Source organism: Poromitra crassiceps, assembly GCF_964638095.1.
Source record: "Poromitra crassiceps genome assembly, chromosome: 20".
Lineage (NCBI taxonomy): Eukaryota > Metazoa > Chordata > Actinopteri > Beryciformes > Melamphaidae > Poromitra > Poromitra crassiceps.
The window spans coordinates 9235990-9250600 of NC_139637.1; the positions used below are offsets into that span (position 1 = coordinate 9235990).

The window sequence follows — 14611 nt, forward strand, 5'->3', positions numbered from 1 at the left end:
GCGCGTGCTTATGTTGCTGTATTGTGATGCTTCATTGAACATTCAAGTTAAATGATAATTATAAGACCTTCTTACGAAAACTTTCATAACAAATCATTAGATGTTATAGTATAGAATATTTATTTTCATCTCTTGCTGTTTTTCTATCCATCAAGCAACTTTTACTCAAAAATGTGAAATGTTGCCAAAAATAAAATGTGGTCATAATGGAGGTGAAATGTTTAAAAAAAAAAAGCAAGCAAGTGTAAATATACTTTTGTGATACTGAGAATGTTTTTGTGAATTTTGCCATTTCCATCCAGCTTTTTTTTAACCCAACTAGATTATATTAAATTTTAATTATTAATTAAATTATACTGTAATTACATTTTAAATTCCGAAAGGCCATAACTGCTACATGACTGGTTCAATTTTGATTAAACTTGGAGGGACTATGCATCTCATGTCACCAATTGGCCGAAACTGTGTCTGTTACGTGGGGGATGGCATGTTGAGCTTGTTAGTAAGTCTGTCTGTCTGTCTGTCTGTCTCTCTGTCTCTCTGTCTGTCTCCTCCCACAGCGTCAGTGTGTGGAGTACGCTCTGAAAGCCCGCCCTCTGCGCCGTTACATCCCCAAGAACCCGTACCAGTACAAGTTCTGGTATGTGGTGAACTCCACAGGCTTCGAGTATGTCATGTTTGTCCTCATCATCCTCAACACCCTGTGTCTGGCCATTCAGGTAAGAGCTCTCCAATCTGTCTGTTATGTTCAACTGACATACTATAGCTGTGGCATATACTCTTGGTCATTATAAACCGCTTTTTGTGTTGCCAGTAGGTGGCGTTATGTAGCCTGGGTGAACCCAGCCTTCAATGTGACGTCACAGACTATGCCTGTAACGTAAGTAGTACATAGAGGTCACGTGGAGGCTGGGTTTACCCAGGCTAGGCCTTATGACTACATTCAGGTCCCTCTAAGCTTGCTCCCTGAGTTTGAAGTCGATCCAACAAACGGTTCTGGAGATATGTGAAGGACAGACAGACAGACAGACAGACAGACAGAGAGACAGACAGACAGACAGACAGACAGAGAGACAGACAGACAGACAGACAGACAATCACCTTTATTAGATAGACTGTACATATTTTACATCTCCCATCTATTTGTCTGTGTGTGTGTGTGTGTGTGTGTGTGTGTGTGTGTGTGTGTGTCTCTCTCTCTCTCTCTCTCTCTCTCTCTCTCTCTCTCCAGCACTATGGTCAGTCCCAGCTGTTTAACTATGCCATGGACATCCTCAACATGGTCTTCACCGGGGTTTTCACTGTGGAGATGATCCTCAAACTCATTGCCTTTAAACCCAGGGTAAGGCTTTCCTCTCCTCTCCTCTCCTCTCCTCTCCTCTCCTCTCCTCTCCTCTCCTCTCCTCTCCTCTCCTCCTCTCCTCTCCTCTCCTCTCCTCTCCTCTCCTCTCCTCTCCTCTCCTCTCCTCTCCACTCCTCTCCTCTCCTCCTCTCCTCTCCTCTCCTCTGCTCTCTCTCCTCTGCTCTCTCTCCCCTCCTCTCTCTCCTCTCCTCTCCTCTGCTCTCTCTCCTCTGCTCTCTCTCCCCTCCTCTCCTTTCCTCTCCTCTCCTCTCTTCTCCTCTCCTCTCCTCTCTCTCCGCTCCTCTCCTCTCCTCTCCTCCCTCAAAACATTCATCCCCCTTTCCCTTTTAACTCATCCCTCACACACTCTCTGGCTGCGGTCGAGTAGTCCCTCCCCCAAAAAACGTCCCATGGCGGTTTCCCTTTGTCCTGACCTGGATAGAAAAGGTCATGAGGTCAAGGAAAGACCTAGGCAAAGACAACAGCGGTGCTAAGAGAATCCCACTGCACTTCCTGACAGACCTAGGCAAAGACAACAGCGGTGCTAAGAGAATCCCACTGCACTTCCTGACAGACTTAGGCAAAGACAACAGCGGTGCTAAGAGAATCCCACTGCACTTCCTGACAGACTTAGGCAAAGACAACAGCGGTGCTAAGAGAATCCCACTGCACTTTCTGACAGACCTAGGCAAAGACAACAGCGGTGCTAAGAGAATCCCACTGCACTTTCTGACAGACCTAGGCAAAGACAACAGCAGTGCTAAGATAATCCCACTGCACTTCCTGACACCATGGCCTTATGTGACAGTGGATGTTATCGCCCTGTGCGTTCTTGCCGTGTTATTTCATGTAGACTAATAGAGCTCAACAGACACGTGACTTTTGGTGACGTAATTTGCCCCGGAAGTAAGTTCCACATCCATTTTCTCCGTAGACATTTAGATCAATCCAAATATAATGAGTTTTAAGGCTCGAACCAAGCCAACACATGATCCAGAGAATCTTGAGTGACCATAAAACATTCGGTTTAAGCGAGAACAAAAAATAACAACGGGGGGAAAAGTGCCCCACATGTTTTTTGCTCCCTTTTCGACCAGGAATCCAACGACACCATGTGCGAGCCCATCCGAGCACTGGAAAAAAAATCATTTTCCAACCCTAACCCTAACGCTAACTCTAACCCTAACCCTAGCTCAGTTTTTGGCAAATGGCTCAGCAACGAAATTCCTGACCGAAAAGTACCCCACATGTTTTTTGCTCCCATGCTCTTAGCATGGTTGCCATTAACAGGACATACTTCCGGGTCATTTCACGCAGTTAAGAACCTTCCTCAGCCAAACATTTTTTAACCTCCCCTCTCATTCCCCTTGACATTTTCCCTAGGTTTACCCCCTTTTCACCATTGCTCTCTTTCCCTGCTGGCTAGGGCTCCTACCTCCTCCATTCTCTCCTTCTCCTACCTCCTCCATCCTCTCCTTCTCCTACCTCCTCCATTCTCTCCTCCTACCTCCTCCATTCTCTCCTTCTCCTACCTCCTCCATTCTTCTCCTTCTCCTACCTCCTCCATTCTCTCCTTCTCCTACCTCCTCCATTCTTCTCCTTCTCCTACCTCCTCTATTCTCTCCTTCTCCTACCTCCTCCATTCTTCTCCTTCTCCTACCTCCTCCATTCTCTCCTTCTCCTACCTCCTCCATTCTCTCCTTCTCCTACCTCCTCCATTCTCTCCTTCTCCTACCTCCTCCATTCTCTCCTTCTCCTACCTCCTCCATTCTTCTCCTTCTCCTACCTCCTCTATTCTCTCCTTCTCCTACCTCCTCCATTCTTCTCCTTCTCCTACCTCCTCCATTCTCTCCTTCTCCTCCCCCTCCTTTGCTCCTCTCACCTTAACCACCTTTCCTTTCCCTCCACCGCCCCCTGCCTGCTGGCTGTGCGTACTGCCATCTTCAGGGTTATGTCGGTGACGCCTGGAACGTCTTCGACGCTCTGGTGGTGATCGGCAGCGTCGTCGACATCATACTGAGCCAGGTAGACAGACGCCATGTACAACTCTGTCGCTTCCTCTCCTTCCCTCCTACTCTCCTTTTTTCCTTCCTTTCCTTCCTTCCTTCTCTCCCTGTCTAACGTTGTAATATCTTCATAGGCTGGCTTGGGCCAATCTCTGCTCATGAAGCCAGTCTATTAGATCTGTTGTGGACTTGATGGTTGATGGGCACCATAGGCAAAGATTTATTGAAATTCTAGCCTGGCAGATCAATTGTGGCTCCTCTCTATTCGTTGTATGAAGCAAGTTATAAACGGATCCAGTGTGAAAGATACTGGGATCCTGGGTATGTAACTCAGCCCTGTTACACGCTGACATCATGTTATAACTCAGCCCTGTTACACGCTGACATCATGTTATAACTCAGCCCTGTTTCATGCTGACATCATGTTATAACTCAGCCCTGTTACACGCTGACATCATGTTATAACTCAGCCCTGTTTCATGCTGACATCATGTTATAACTCAGCCCTGTTTCATGCTGACATCATGTTATAACTCAGCCCTGTTACATGCTGACATCATGTTATAACTCAGCCCTGTTACACGCTGACATCATGTTATAACTCAGCCCTGTTACACGCTGACGTCATGTTATAACTCAGCCCTGTTACACGCTGACATCATGTTATAACTCAGCCCTGTTACACGCTGACATGTTATAACTCAGCCCTGTTACACGCTGACGTCATGTTATAACTCAGCCCTGTTACATGCTGACATCATGTTATAACTCAGCCCTGTTACACGCTGACATCATGTTATAACTCAGCCCTGTTACACGCTGACATCATGTTATAACTCAGCCCTGTTACACGCTGACATCATGTTATAACTCAGCCCTGTTACATGCTGACATCATGTTATAACTCAGCTCTGTTACACGCTGACATCATGTTATAACTCAGCCCTGTTACATGCTGACATCATGTTATAACTCAGCCCTGTTACATGCTGACATCATGTTATAACTCAGCCCTGTTACATGCTGACATGTTATAACTCAGCCCTGTTACACGCTGACATATTATAACTCAGCCCTGTTACATGCTGACGTCATGTTATAACTCAGCCCTGTTACACGCTGACATCATGTTATAACTCAGCCCTGTTACATGCTGACGTCATGTTATAACTCAGCCCTGTTACACGCTGACATCATGTTATAACTCAGCCCTGTTATATGCTGATACATCATGTTATAACTCAGCCCTGTTACATGCTGACATCATGTTATAACTCAGCCCTGTTACATGCTGACATGTTATAACTCAGCCCTGTTACACGCTGACATCATGTTATAACTCAGCCCTGTTATATGCTGACATCATGTTATAACTCAGCCCTGTTACATGCTGACATCATGTTACTGCACCACAATGCATTCTACCTTGTGAAAGTGATAAGAAGTGTTGAGTCAAAGTCTATGGTGACCACTTCTGTCAGCCTGCCACTGTTTCAGTGAGAGCCCAATAAGACATTCAAAACAGATGGCCAAGAATAACTCATTTAGTTACACTATATGATATATATGCTTTCATATGGCCATTCTTAAAATACTAAACAATTCCTACTCTCCCAGACTCAGTGGCAGACAAGTGTTGACTTTCTGCTTCACTCGATGATCTCAAATCACAACTTGTCAATGTTTTCTCTCTATCTTTCACATTTCTACCTCTTCCTCCTTCTCTTCTCTTCTCTTCTCTTCTCTCTGTTCTCTCTGTTCTTCTTCGTGTCTCTGGGATGCGTGTTTGCAGCACTATTTTGCTGATGCATGGAACACGTTTGATGCCTTAATTGTTGTGGGTAGCGTGGTTGACATTGCCATCACTGAGATCAATGTAAGTAGCCATTCCTCACACACACACACACACACACACACACACACACACACACAGACACACACACACACACACACACACACACACACCCTTCTATCCTGAGAGGGCCTTGCTGTAACATCAGAGTTGCGTTCAAGAACACATTTGTTTGACTTTTGACAATAAATTGATGACACAGATTGTAATTAGTAACAATACCAAACTGTTTTTGAATGCAACTAATTTATCCCAGTAGAACAGCCTTGCATGTGTGATCATTGTGCACAAAATTGTCTGCATCTAACCTCTTGAAATCCCATGTACAGTTACTCTAAGGCCCCTCCCTATACCTCCTGATTTCCAGCTGATGTTAATAGAGAGGCAAAGTGACCGCCAACTTCCTGCTTCAGCACTGTACCAGAGATTTGTATCCGCCATTTATTTTCCCATAGACGTTTCGTAAAATGCTTATCAAAATAGTTCAGCTATATTTAGAATCGGGAGAGATCATAGAACATTTCACTCAGAACAAAACCTAAAAAAACAACATACATTTTTTCCCCTTTAAATCCGCAATATATATATATATACATATATTATTTATTTATTTATTTAATTTGTCCTTCCCATTTGGATTGCATGTACTGTATCTTCTCACTGGTGTGATAGTGCTGAGTGGTTAGCATTAGCATTAGCATGCAGATGATGCTGCTTGCTTTGGTATGGGTTGTGCTGCTAGCTGCTTGCTGGACTGCTCTTCTTTTTTATGAGTTGACATGAAGCTGCTTCTTATTGTTTGTAGATATTGAATGAATCAAAGGTATTGATGATGTTATGACATTTCCAGTACAACAGCACCCCCTTGTGGTTTGCTGGTGTACAGCTGGTTTGTGTCACTCGGATTAACTTGAGGCTTTTGGTTTCAAGTCGGCAGCCATTCCTGTCGTCAAGGTGATAGTGGAACCAGGGGTAAGAAGAAGAAGCCCGCCCCCCCTTCCATCCAAGCCACTCCCCCTTCCATCCAAGCCACTCCCCCTTTCTGTGCTCATCCAAAAGTGCATCAAGATCTTTTTGTCCTCACTATTTGTTGCACACTAACTGTTGAAACCGTGGAGATGTTGTCTGATGACGTTTGAGGGCTTGTTGCTTGTCAAGGTCTCATTCTGAATTCACCTCGTTTGTCACATGTTGGTTCCACTTCCACAGTTTGAATGAGGCTCTTTGTTGAGATCTTGTACTGTTTGGTTACACAGCATGATGACACAGGCCAATGGATAAGGCCGTGTGTCCATCTGGCGTCTTTTTCCGACCGTTAAACGCTGGGAGTGCGCTGGGGAGCGCTGATCTCAGCGCACAATATGCAAGGAAGCAGTTTGAAACTAACGTTAGTTCAGTGCGGTAGTAGCTTGATAGCTGATCAGCTAACATTAGCAAACAACACACCTACAGTGATTTAGCTCAACACTCACCAGAAATATCAAGTGTCTAGCCAATCTGCTCCCACAATTGTGGGCCTTTCTGTCTCTGTTGCGATAGTTTCTCCATGATTAAGTTGCCAGAAAAGCAGCACCCGACACCAGCGTCTTTCTGAAAAGTTAAAATATTTTCAGCTGGGAGCGCTGGGAGCCGGGGTGCACAAAAACGCCGGAGCGCTCTGAAAATAGACGCTGGGCGCAGCGCACTTTCTCTAGACGTCCGTGTGCACCCGCATACGCTCTCCCCTCATTGGAAACAACTGAAAAATGACGCCGAAGCTGATGAAAAGACGCTAGATGGACACAGGCTCTTACACTGTTTGTTTCATTTGTTCATCTCAACATAGCTTGTTCAAGTGTTTGCGATCAGGTTCTCATACAGGCTGCACACTGCTTTGAAGCTGTCTTGGAATAAGACGGTCAAAGAGCCATCTTGGTGTTTGTCAGTCTGTCTCTTTCGGTTTGTTTGTTTGTCTTTGGACTAGGGGTGCTCCAAAAAATTGATTCTGAAAGGATCGCGATTCCTAATGCCACGATTCCTGGATCGATTCCAAACTCCCAAGAATCGATTATTCTTTGTATTGTAATTTTCTTTCCTTTCCTTTTTTTTTTTTTTTTTTTTTTACAGTGCACCTGAAGGCAACATGCAAGATACCGGCTGAATAAGTGTCCAAATGTTCATGTCATTTGTGTACTGTACTGCCACCACCTCTTGCACTTAAGAACTGGTTAATGTATTCCCCCCAAAATCTATAAATCCTTCTCAAAGTCTACAGATCCCCCCCAGCCTATAAATCCATCTTATCTGAAGAACATAAGGGGGAATTACCCCCTAGTTTGCAAAATGAATTTAGGCCGTGACTGTAATACTTCAGAAGTTGAATTTGAAGTTCAGCATTAATACATTTGTCATTTTTTGTCTTAGATTTACCTTTGTGTGTTATTGCAATATAAAACTACATAATTGAGAATCGATTCTAGATTCTGGATTCGAGAATCGTTGGAATCGAGAATCGTTGGAATCGAGAATCGTTGGAATCGAGAATCGATTCTGGAATCGGATCGTGACCCCAGGAATCGGAATCAGATCGGATCGTGGCTTAGCCGGATCGGAGCACCCCTACTTTGGACCATAGATTCTGTCTGTCGCCTGTTTCTGAAGCGTCACAGCTGAGTACTGAGCATGTGTTAGTCTCATTCTGTCCTCCAGGTCTGTTATTGCTTTGCTCTGATCTGTAATCTGTATGCACATTATGCACATACTGTATATGAAGATTTAGAAAGTGTGTGTTAGCAGGCATACACTTTTTCATGCACTTGTGCATTGCTTGTTAACCATGTCTCATAGCTGATGAATGAATGAATGAATGCATGAATGCATGAATGAGCGGTACGTAGATTTATCACTGTCTATGTCTGGACATTACACCTGTTTTCTTCCTTTCCCTCAATCGCTCCATTCATCCCTCCGTCACCTCCACCTGCTCCACCTCAGAACACAGAGGACAGCGCTCGCATCTCCATCACCTTCTTCCGCCTGTTCAGAGTGATGCGACTGGTCAAGCTGCTGAGCAGGGGGGAGGGCATCCGAACTCTGCTCTGGACCTTCATCAAGTCCTTCCAGGTGAGACTGCAAGACACGCAGCCCATGCTGCATGAAGGTGTAAGATGATGGACCAATCAGGTAAGTGATGAAGTGAAGCAATTTTAGGTCTTAGACTTAGGATGCAGGTCTAAGTTTGTAAATATGGCTGCTGGATGGTGGACCCAAGTAACCATGCTTCACTGGTAACATGTTAACGTAATACAATCCAACATATACAGTAGGATAGATTGGTGGTCTTACTGGTCTGGTGACCATGCAAATAGCTTTCTCCAGGAATTTTAGAACAATTCAAGTAACCATAACACAGTTTAATTACAAGTCTGCTTCCTCGTACTTTCTTCTGAGAGACACAGAACATTAACACATTGACATAGGGTCGGCAGGTTGGCTTTCTGTGTCTTGTTTAAGGAAATGTTTAGTAATAATAATAATAATAATGTTTAGTAACTGGGTCCCATTTGTTTGCTTGTTTACACTCAGGCTCTTCCCTATGTTGCCCTTCTGATAGCCATGTTGTTCTTCATCTATGCTGTCATCGGAATGCAGGTAACTTTGTATTTTGTACTTTTGATAAGATGCTATGTGACTCGAATATGATTTTAACCTGTCAGACTGCACTGTATTTGTTGCTCTCTTGGAACATCTCATCTATGATTGTACATGTGATGATGATCATCGTCTTGTTTTTTAATGGTTTGTTGGCTGGTCGCTTTGTGTTGATTCGAAATAGTTATTATAGTTATAATAATCCCTTTTGTATTTGTAGGTGTTTGGGAAAATAGCCATGGTGGATGGAACACAAATCAACCGTAACAACAACTTTCAGACCTTTCCACAAGCTGTCCTGATGCTCTTCAGGTGTGTGTGTGTGTGTGTGTGTGTGTGTGTGTGTGTGTGTGTGTGTGTGTTTACGCTGTTTACAATGTGTTTTTATTGTGTTTACGTCGTGTTTATGTTGGGTTTTCATTGTGTTTACGCTGTTTACAATGTGTTTTCATTGTGTTTACGTTGTGTTTATGTTGGGTTTTCATTGTGTTTACGCTGTTTACAATGTGTTTTCATTGTGTTTACGCTGTGTTTACGTTGTGTTTACATTGTGTTTTCATTGTGTTTACAATGTGTTTACATTGTGTTTTCATTGTGTTTACGCTGTGTTTACAATGTGTTTTCATTGTGTTTTTGTTGTGTTTACGCTGTGTTTACGTTGTGTTTACATTGTGTTTTCATTGTGTTTACAATGTGTTTACATTGTGTTTTCATTGTGTTTACGCTGTGTTTACAATGTGTTTTCATTGTGTTTTTGTTGTGTTTACGTTGTGTTTACGTTGTGTTTTTGTTGTGTTTACGTTGTGTTTACGTTGTGTTTACATTGTGTTTTCATTGTGTTTACGTTGTGTTTACGTTGTGTTTACAATGTGTTTACAATGTGTTTTCATTGTGTTTTCGTTGTGTTTTCGTTGTGTTTTTATTGTGTTTTTGTTGTGTTTACGTTGTGTTTACGTTGTGTTTACATTGTGTTTTCATTGTGTTTACGTTGTGTTTACGTTGTTTCCATGCTAGGTGTGCGACAGGAGAGGCCTGGCAGGAGATCATGCTGGCCTGTCTGCCGGGGAAGCTGTGTGACGCGGAGTCGGACTACAACCCCGGAGAGGAGAAGAACTGCGGCAGCGGCTTCGCCGTCATCTACTTCATCAGCTTCTACATGCTCTGCGCCTTCCTGGTAACCTCCAGATGTTGCACGGTTCTCATTCATCGGCAGTGGGTTCAGTGACAGGCGAGCACATTGTGGGTGCAATGAAATACAAGAAATGTTGTATGTCTTTGTTTCAGATTATCAACCTGTTTGTAGCTGTCATCATGGACAACTTTGACTATCTGACTCGCGATTGGTCGATTCTGGGGCCGCATCACCTGGATGAGTTTAAGAGGATCTGGTCCGAATACGATCCTGAAGCCAAGTGAGTACCCAGGCTGTGCTGTATATCCTGAAGCTGTATATATACATACATGTATATGTGTATATCCAAATAGTATTTTGTAAAGTTGTCATTCAATATCTCTATATTACTAGCAGAATACCCCTCCGTGTGTGGCCGGCCATTTAGTCAGGCCTTGCTCACAGAGTTGGCATGCAGCCTCTCCTCTCTCTCCAGAGGGGGTTCATAGTCCACTTCCCTGGCTGATTGCAACTCGGCCCAGCTGTGCTCCTCCACTCAGGTGAGCTCCATCAGTAGCTAACGAATGGAGCTCTCCATGGTGCTGAACCTGTGTTGACTAATTTGGGCCACTAATTAGCCATTTCTGCCCATGTGTACTCGCCCCTAATTACTTAAAGGAGAATTTAGGTTTTTTTTAACCTGGAGCCCTCTCCTCACATTAATTATTATCTGACGACTCACCCAGTGTTCTTTACAGCTGTATTTACAGGCATCCCATTTCCTCCTCTCGGGTCAGTGTGACCAACTCTCGTCAAGTCAGTCCACAGGCCAGCGGCAGGAAAGTCTCGCGGGACTTGACGAGAGTTGGTCTCACTGACCCGACAGGAGGAAAAGGGGATCGGGGGAGAATAGAGGGGGAATGGAGAATGGAGAATGGAGGGGCTCTCGCCCGGGAGAGCCCGGGGGAGAATAGCAGTCTGATGGTTCTTTAGGGATCAGATTATGACGATATGGGTCGAAAACGGGAATAAAACTGTCTATTTACATGGATGAAAAGCACGCTGCCACGTGGCCCCCACGGAGCTCCATTCTAGGACTGGCTTGCACACTATTGATCTCAAAACAACGCCTAAGACGGACAAAAACGCTGCAGAGAACACTGGGTGAGTCGTCAGATAATAATTAATGTGAGGAGAGAGCTCCAGGTTAAAGAAAAAAACGAAATTCACCTTTAATTCAAAAATCTGGCTCCGTTAGGTCACCCACAGGGGTGCTGTTTACACTTCCTGAAAGATTCAGCGCCATCACACGTAAAATGGCATAGCTGTGGCTGAACACAAGTGCTCACTCTCACACACACACACACGCTAGCGCTACCGATGGCACTTGGCTGCACTTTGTAGCTATTGCATTACCGTGACAACCATAATCGCAGTGAGGAAGTCGTGGAGGAGCTTTGTAATGACACATATCTGCCTGCAGGGGCAGGATAAAGCACCTTGACGTGGTGACTCTGCTGAGGAGGATCCAGCCTCCGCTAGGCTTCGGCAAGCTCTGTCCCCACCGAGTGGCCTGCAAGGTGAACTGCAGCAACTACAGTGAACACAGACAGACAGACAGACAGACACACAGACAGACAGACAGACAGACAGACAGACAGACAGACAGACAGACACACAGACAGACAGACAGACAGACACACAGACACACACACAGACAGACACACAGACAGACACACAGACAGACAGACAGACAGACAGACAGACAGACAGACAGACAGACACACAGACACACAGACAGACACACAGACAAACAGACAGACAGACACACAGACAGACAGACAGACAGACAGACAGACAGACAGACAGACAGACAGACAGCTGGATGCTGGTGGATCTGTTGGGTGACCAATATTAAAAAGTTTGGACACACCACACATTTATTTATTTTTACTATTTTAGAATAGTAAGACTTCAAAACTATGAAATAACACAATGGAATCATACTGTGACCAAAAATGTGTTAAACAAATCAAAACTATCTTATATTTTAGGTTGCAAATATATGCCCTTATGAAGAAGTTCATACATATGGATATGGATGGACATAATTACGAACTTGTCTAAGAAACAAATTTCAGTAATTTGAGCACAAGTCTTTAGATCAAAATGACTTTTAAGAGAATGAAAAACATACATATACAGTCTATGATGCATACATTCAATCGGGTGTGTCCAAAATGTAGACTGGTATATTAAACCCATCCCAGCTTTAGGATGCAGCTTCACTTGTTGCACACTACTTATTCCACCTTTGTTTGCGCCTCTAATTTGAGTTCTGTTTCAAGAAGCAGCCTCTTTATTTTGTTGGTTTGGCATCTCTTTATGTCGTTTGTCCTTCTCTAATGTGATTCGCAGCGTCTGGTGGCGATGAACATGCCCCTCAACAGTGATGGGACGGTCATGTTCAATGCCACCCTGTTTGCCCTGGTCCGCACTGCTCTCAAGATAAAGACCGAGGGTGAGTCTGGACCGCCGAGCCGTCAGAGAGCCACAAAATTGTTATTATTGATATATTCTTATATATTATATTATTCTTATGGGGGATACTTATTTGGTTGAGTTGCGTTTATTCTGTCTGTCACCGTTCTGTACACTGACAGTTAGTATCTATTCTACAGTATAAAGAATTTAAAAATAGTATCCGCATGAGGGAGCTACTGTACAAAAGAGGGCGCGCAAGTACAGTAATAGCAGAGTCAAAGTCTCTCATTGTATATTATTGAACAATATGAAATTAAAGTCGAACTGAACCTGTTCGTCACGTGCATAATCAGTCCGTTTCAGACTGAAAACATAGTTTGTCTAAGATGACAGGTTGAGAGGCGGGTCATAGTATCATGTCGATGATTTTATTTGACAATTCTGAGGACTGGATTGGGCTTTGGCCAATCATGGTGTGCTCCACCCCCAAATCGAGCTTCAGCGTGTTGTCGTGCTACGCGAGTGGGATCCGCGGAGTACCAGGCAGCCAGCTGCTTCGTGCGGAGGGAGCGGACAATCCGATGAATGGGTGCTGCCCGCCCGCCTGGAATCTCCGAGGGCAGACCCCTGACAACCACGCTCTCAAACGGTCTCAAGCGCGCGCCTTTTACGCTATTTCTGTAAATACGATATCCCTGGAATGCGCGTTTTAACGAGCCAGTTACATTTCTTTGCATTCTTAATTATAGTTTTTGTTTGTTCATGTTTCTAACAATTTGCCAAGTTAGTAGTTAGTTTATGGGATAGGAATTCTGCCAGATGACAGGCACTAGGCGCCATTTTCTACTTCATTTGGAAGAGAAAATTATCCAGAAATGAAGATTTGATTGACAGCTGCATGTCGTGATATTATTGGTTGAAATGGGGTAGAAATTTGATAGTACTGGGTGACGTCGGCAAACTGTACATTACTGTTATCAATGAAATCTTGAAAAACTAACTTTTGATGTGAAAAGGTGTGAAAAACTACAGAAATTAGATTGTTGTGATTTGTTTTGCATACATTATTAAATCGACTCTTAAAGCTCGACTTTAATGTAATTCTGCTGATTGAACTTATTGTACAGGGAGCAGAACAGCCACTCACAGTACACGTGTCAACTAGGGATGGGCATTTCTAGCAAAAACACTATTCGAAATTCGCTGGCCAAAGTCGACTTTTAATCGAAATTCGGAAAGAAAAAAAAAAAGTGAGTGAAATGTTGCATTCTCTCCCCTGATTCTAAGTCTAAGGCTTTATTAATTAATAGAAAAAGCTTCTGCTGTGGATTTTTAGCTCAAACAAGCATTGCACCACTGAAGTAAAGAACATGTTACATGACATTGACATTTTCGAAAATAAAAAACAGTTTTGGCAATCATGAGTGGTTCATTAAATATTTAGTAGGCTCAGGTCTGAGTGCCAAAGGGGTGCCAAAGTCACCCCCTCTCCCTCTTCATGGGATTTCATCCGCCATTCATTTTTCCATAAACCTTGCTTAAAATGCTTATAAAAATTGTTTTACTTGCTCAAACCAAGCGATTCGACTATACTTAGAATCAGGGGAGACAATGCAACATTTTACTCACAAAAAAAATAAAAATAAAATAAAATAAATAAATCGAATTTCGACTTTCAATAATAAAAGTCGACCTTGATAATAACAACGATTATTCGAAAATTCGAAATTCGATGCCCATCCCTAGTGTCAACATACAGTTAATACAGTAGTCACTTTTTCACAGGTGTGTCAGTCAGTGTCTACAATGTACTCCACTGTAAGTTGAACTTCTTGTAGTCAGTAAGCCCGAGAGCATTCTACATGTTGCCACAAGAGGGAACTGTAGGTGTTCAGTAAGAACAGTCACCATCTCCCCACAACATCCACAGCCAGAAGTGAGCCTAAAACAGAGAGAGATTATTATTCTGACTTTTTTTTAAACTGAAGATCAAGAGACAAATCTCAAACATGATTGGTTAAAATCATTTAATGTTATGCCTTTCCCATTAGGTAGATACAGATGTTTCATGTGTGCGTGCGTGCGTGCGTGCGTGCGTGCGTGCGTGCGTGCGTGCGTGCATGTGTGTGGTTGCGTGCGTGTGTGTGTGTGTGTGTGTGTGTGTGTGTGTGCGCACACACGCGCGT

General features: G+C 43.6%; 1 protein-coding gene across 1 annotated transcript in view; it reads left to right on the forward strand.

Annotated features, from left to right (window-relative positions):
• Positions 1-14611, forward strand: part of LOC310794674 (voltage-dependent L-type calcium channel subunit alpha-1D-like) — a gene marked incomplete at both ends in the record, with an annotated part of 130160 nt that overhangs the window by 89970 nt on the left and 25579 nt on the right. Inside the window, 10 exons of the mRNA XM_083656674.1 lie at positions 561-719; positions 1232-1342; positions 5141-5224; positions 8174-8302; positions 8765-8830; positions 9051-9142; positions 9845-10004; positions 10115-10242; positions 11425-11521; positions 12360-12462. Of these exons, the coding sequence (XP_083512800.1) occupies positions 561-719; positions 1232-1342; positions 5141-5224; positions 8174-8302; positions 8765-8830; positions 9051-9142; positions 9845-10004; positions 10115-10242; positions 11425-11521; positions 12360-12462 (1129 nt within the window). The remainder of the gene's footprint in view (positions 1-560; positions 720-1231; positions 1343-5140; positions 5225-8173; positions 8303-8764; positions 8831-9050; positions 9143-9844; positions 10005-10114; positions 10243-11424; positions 11522-12359; positions 12463-14611) is intronic.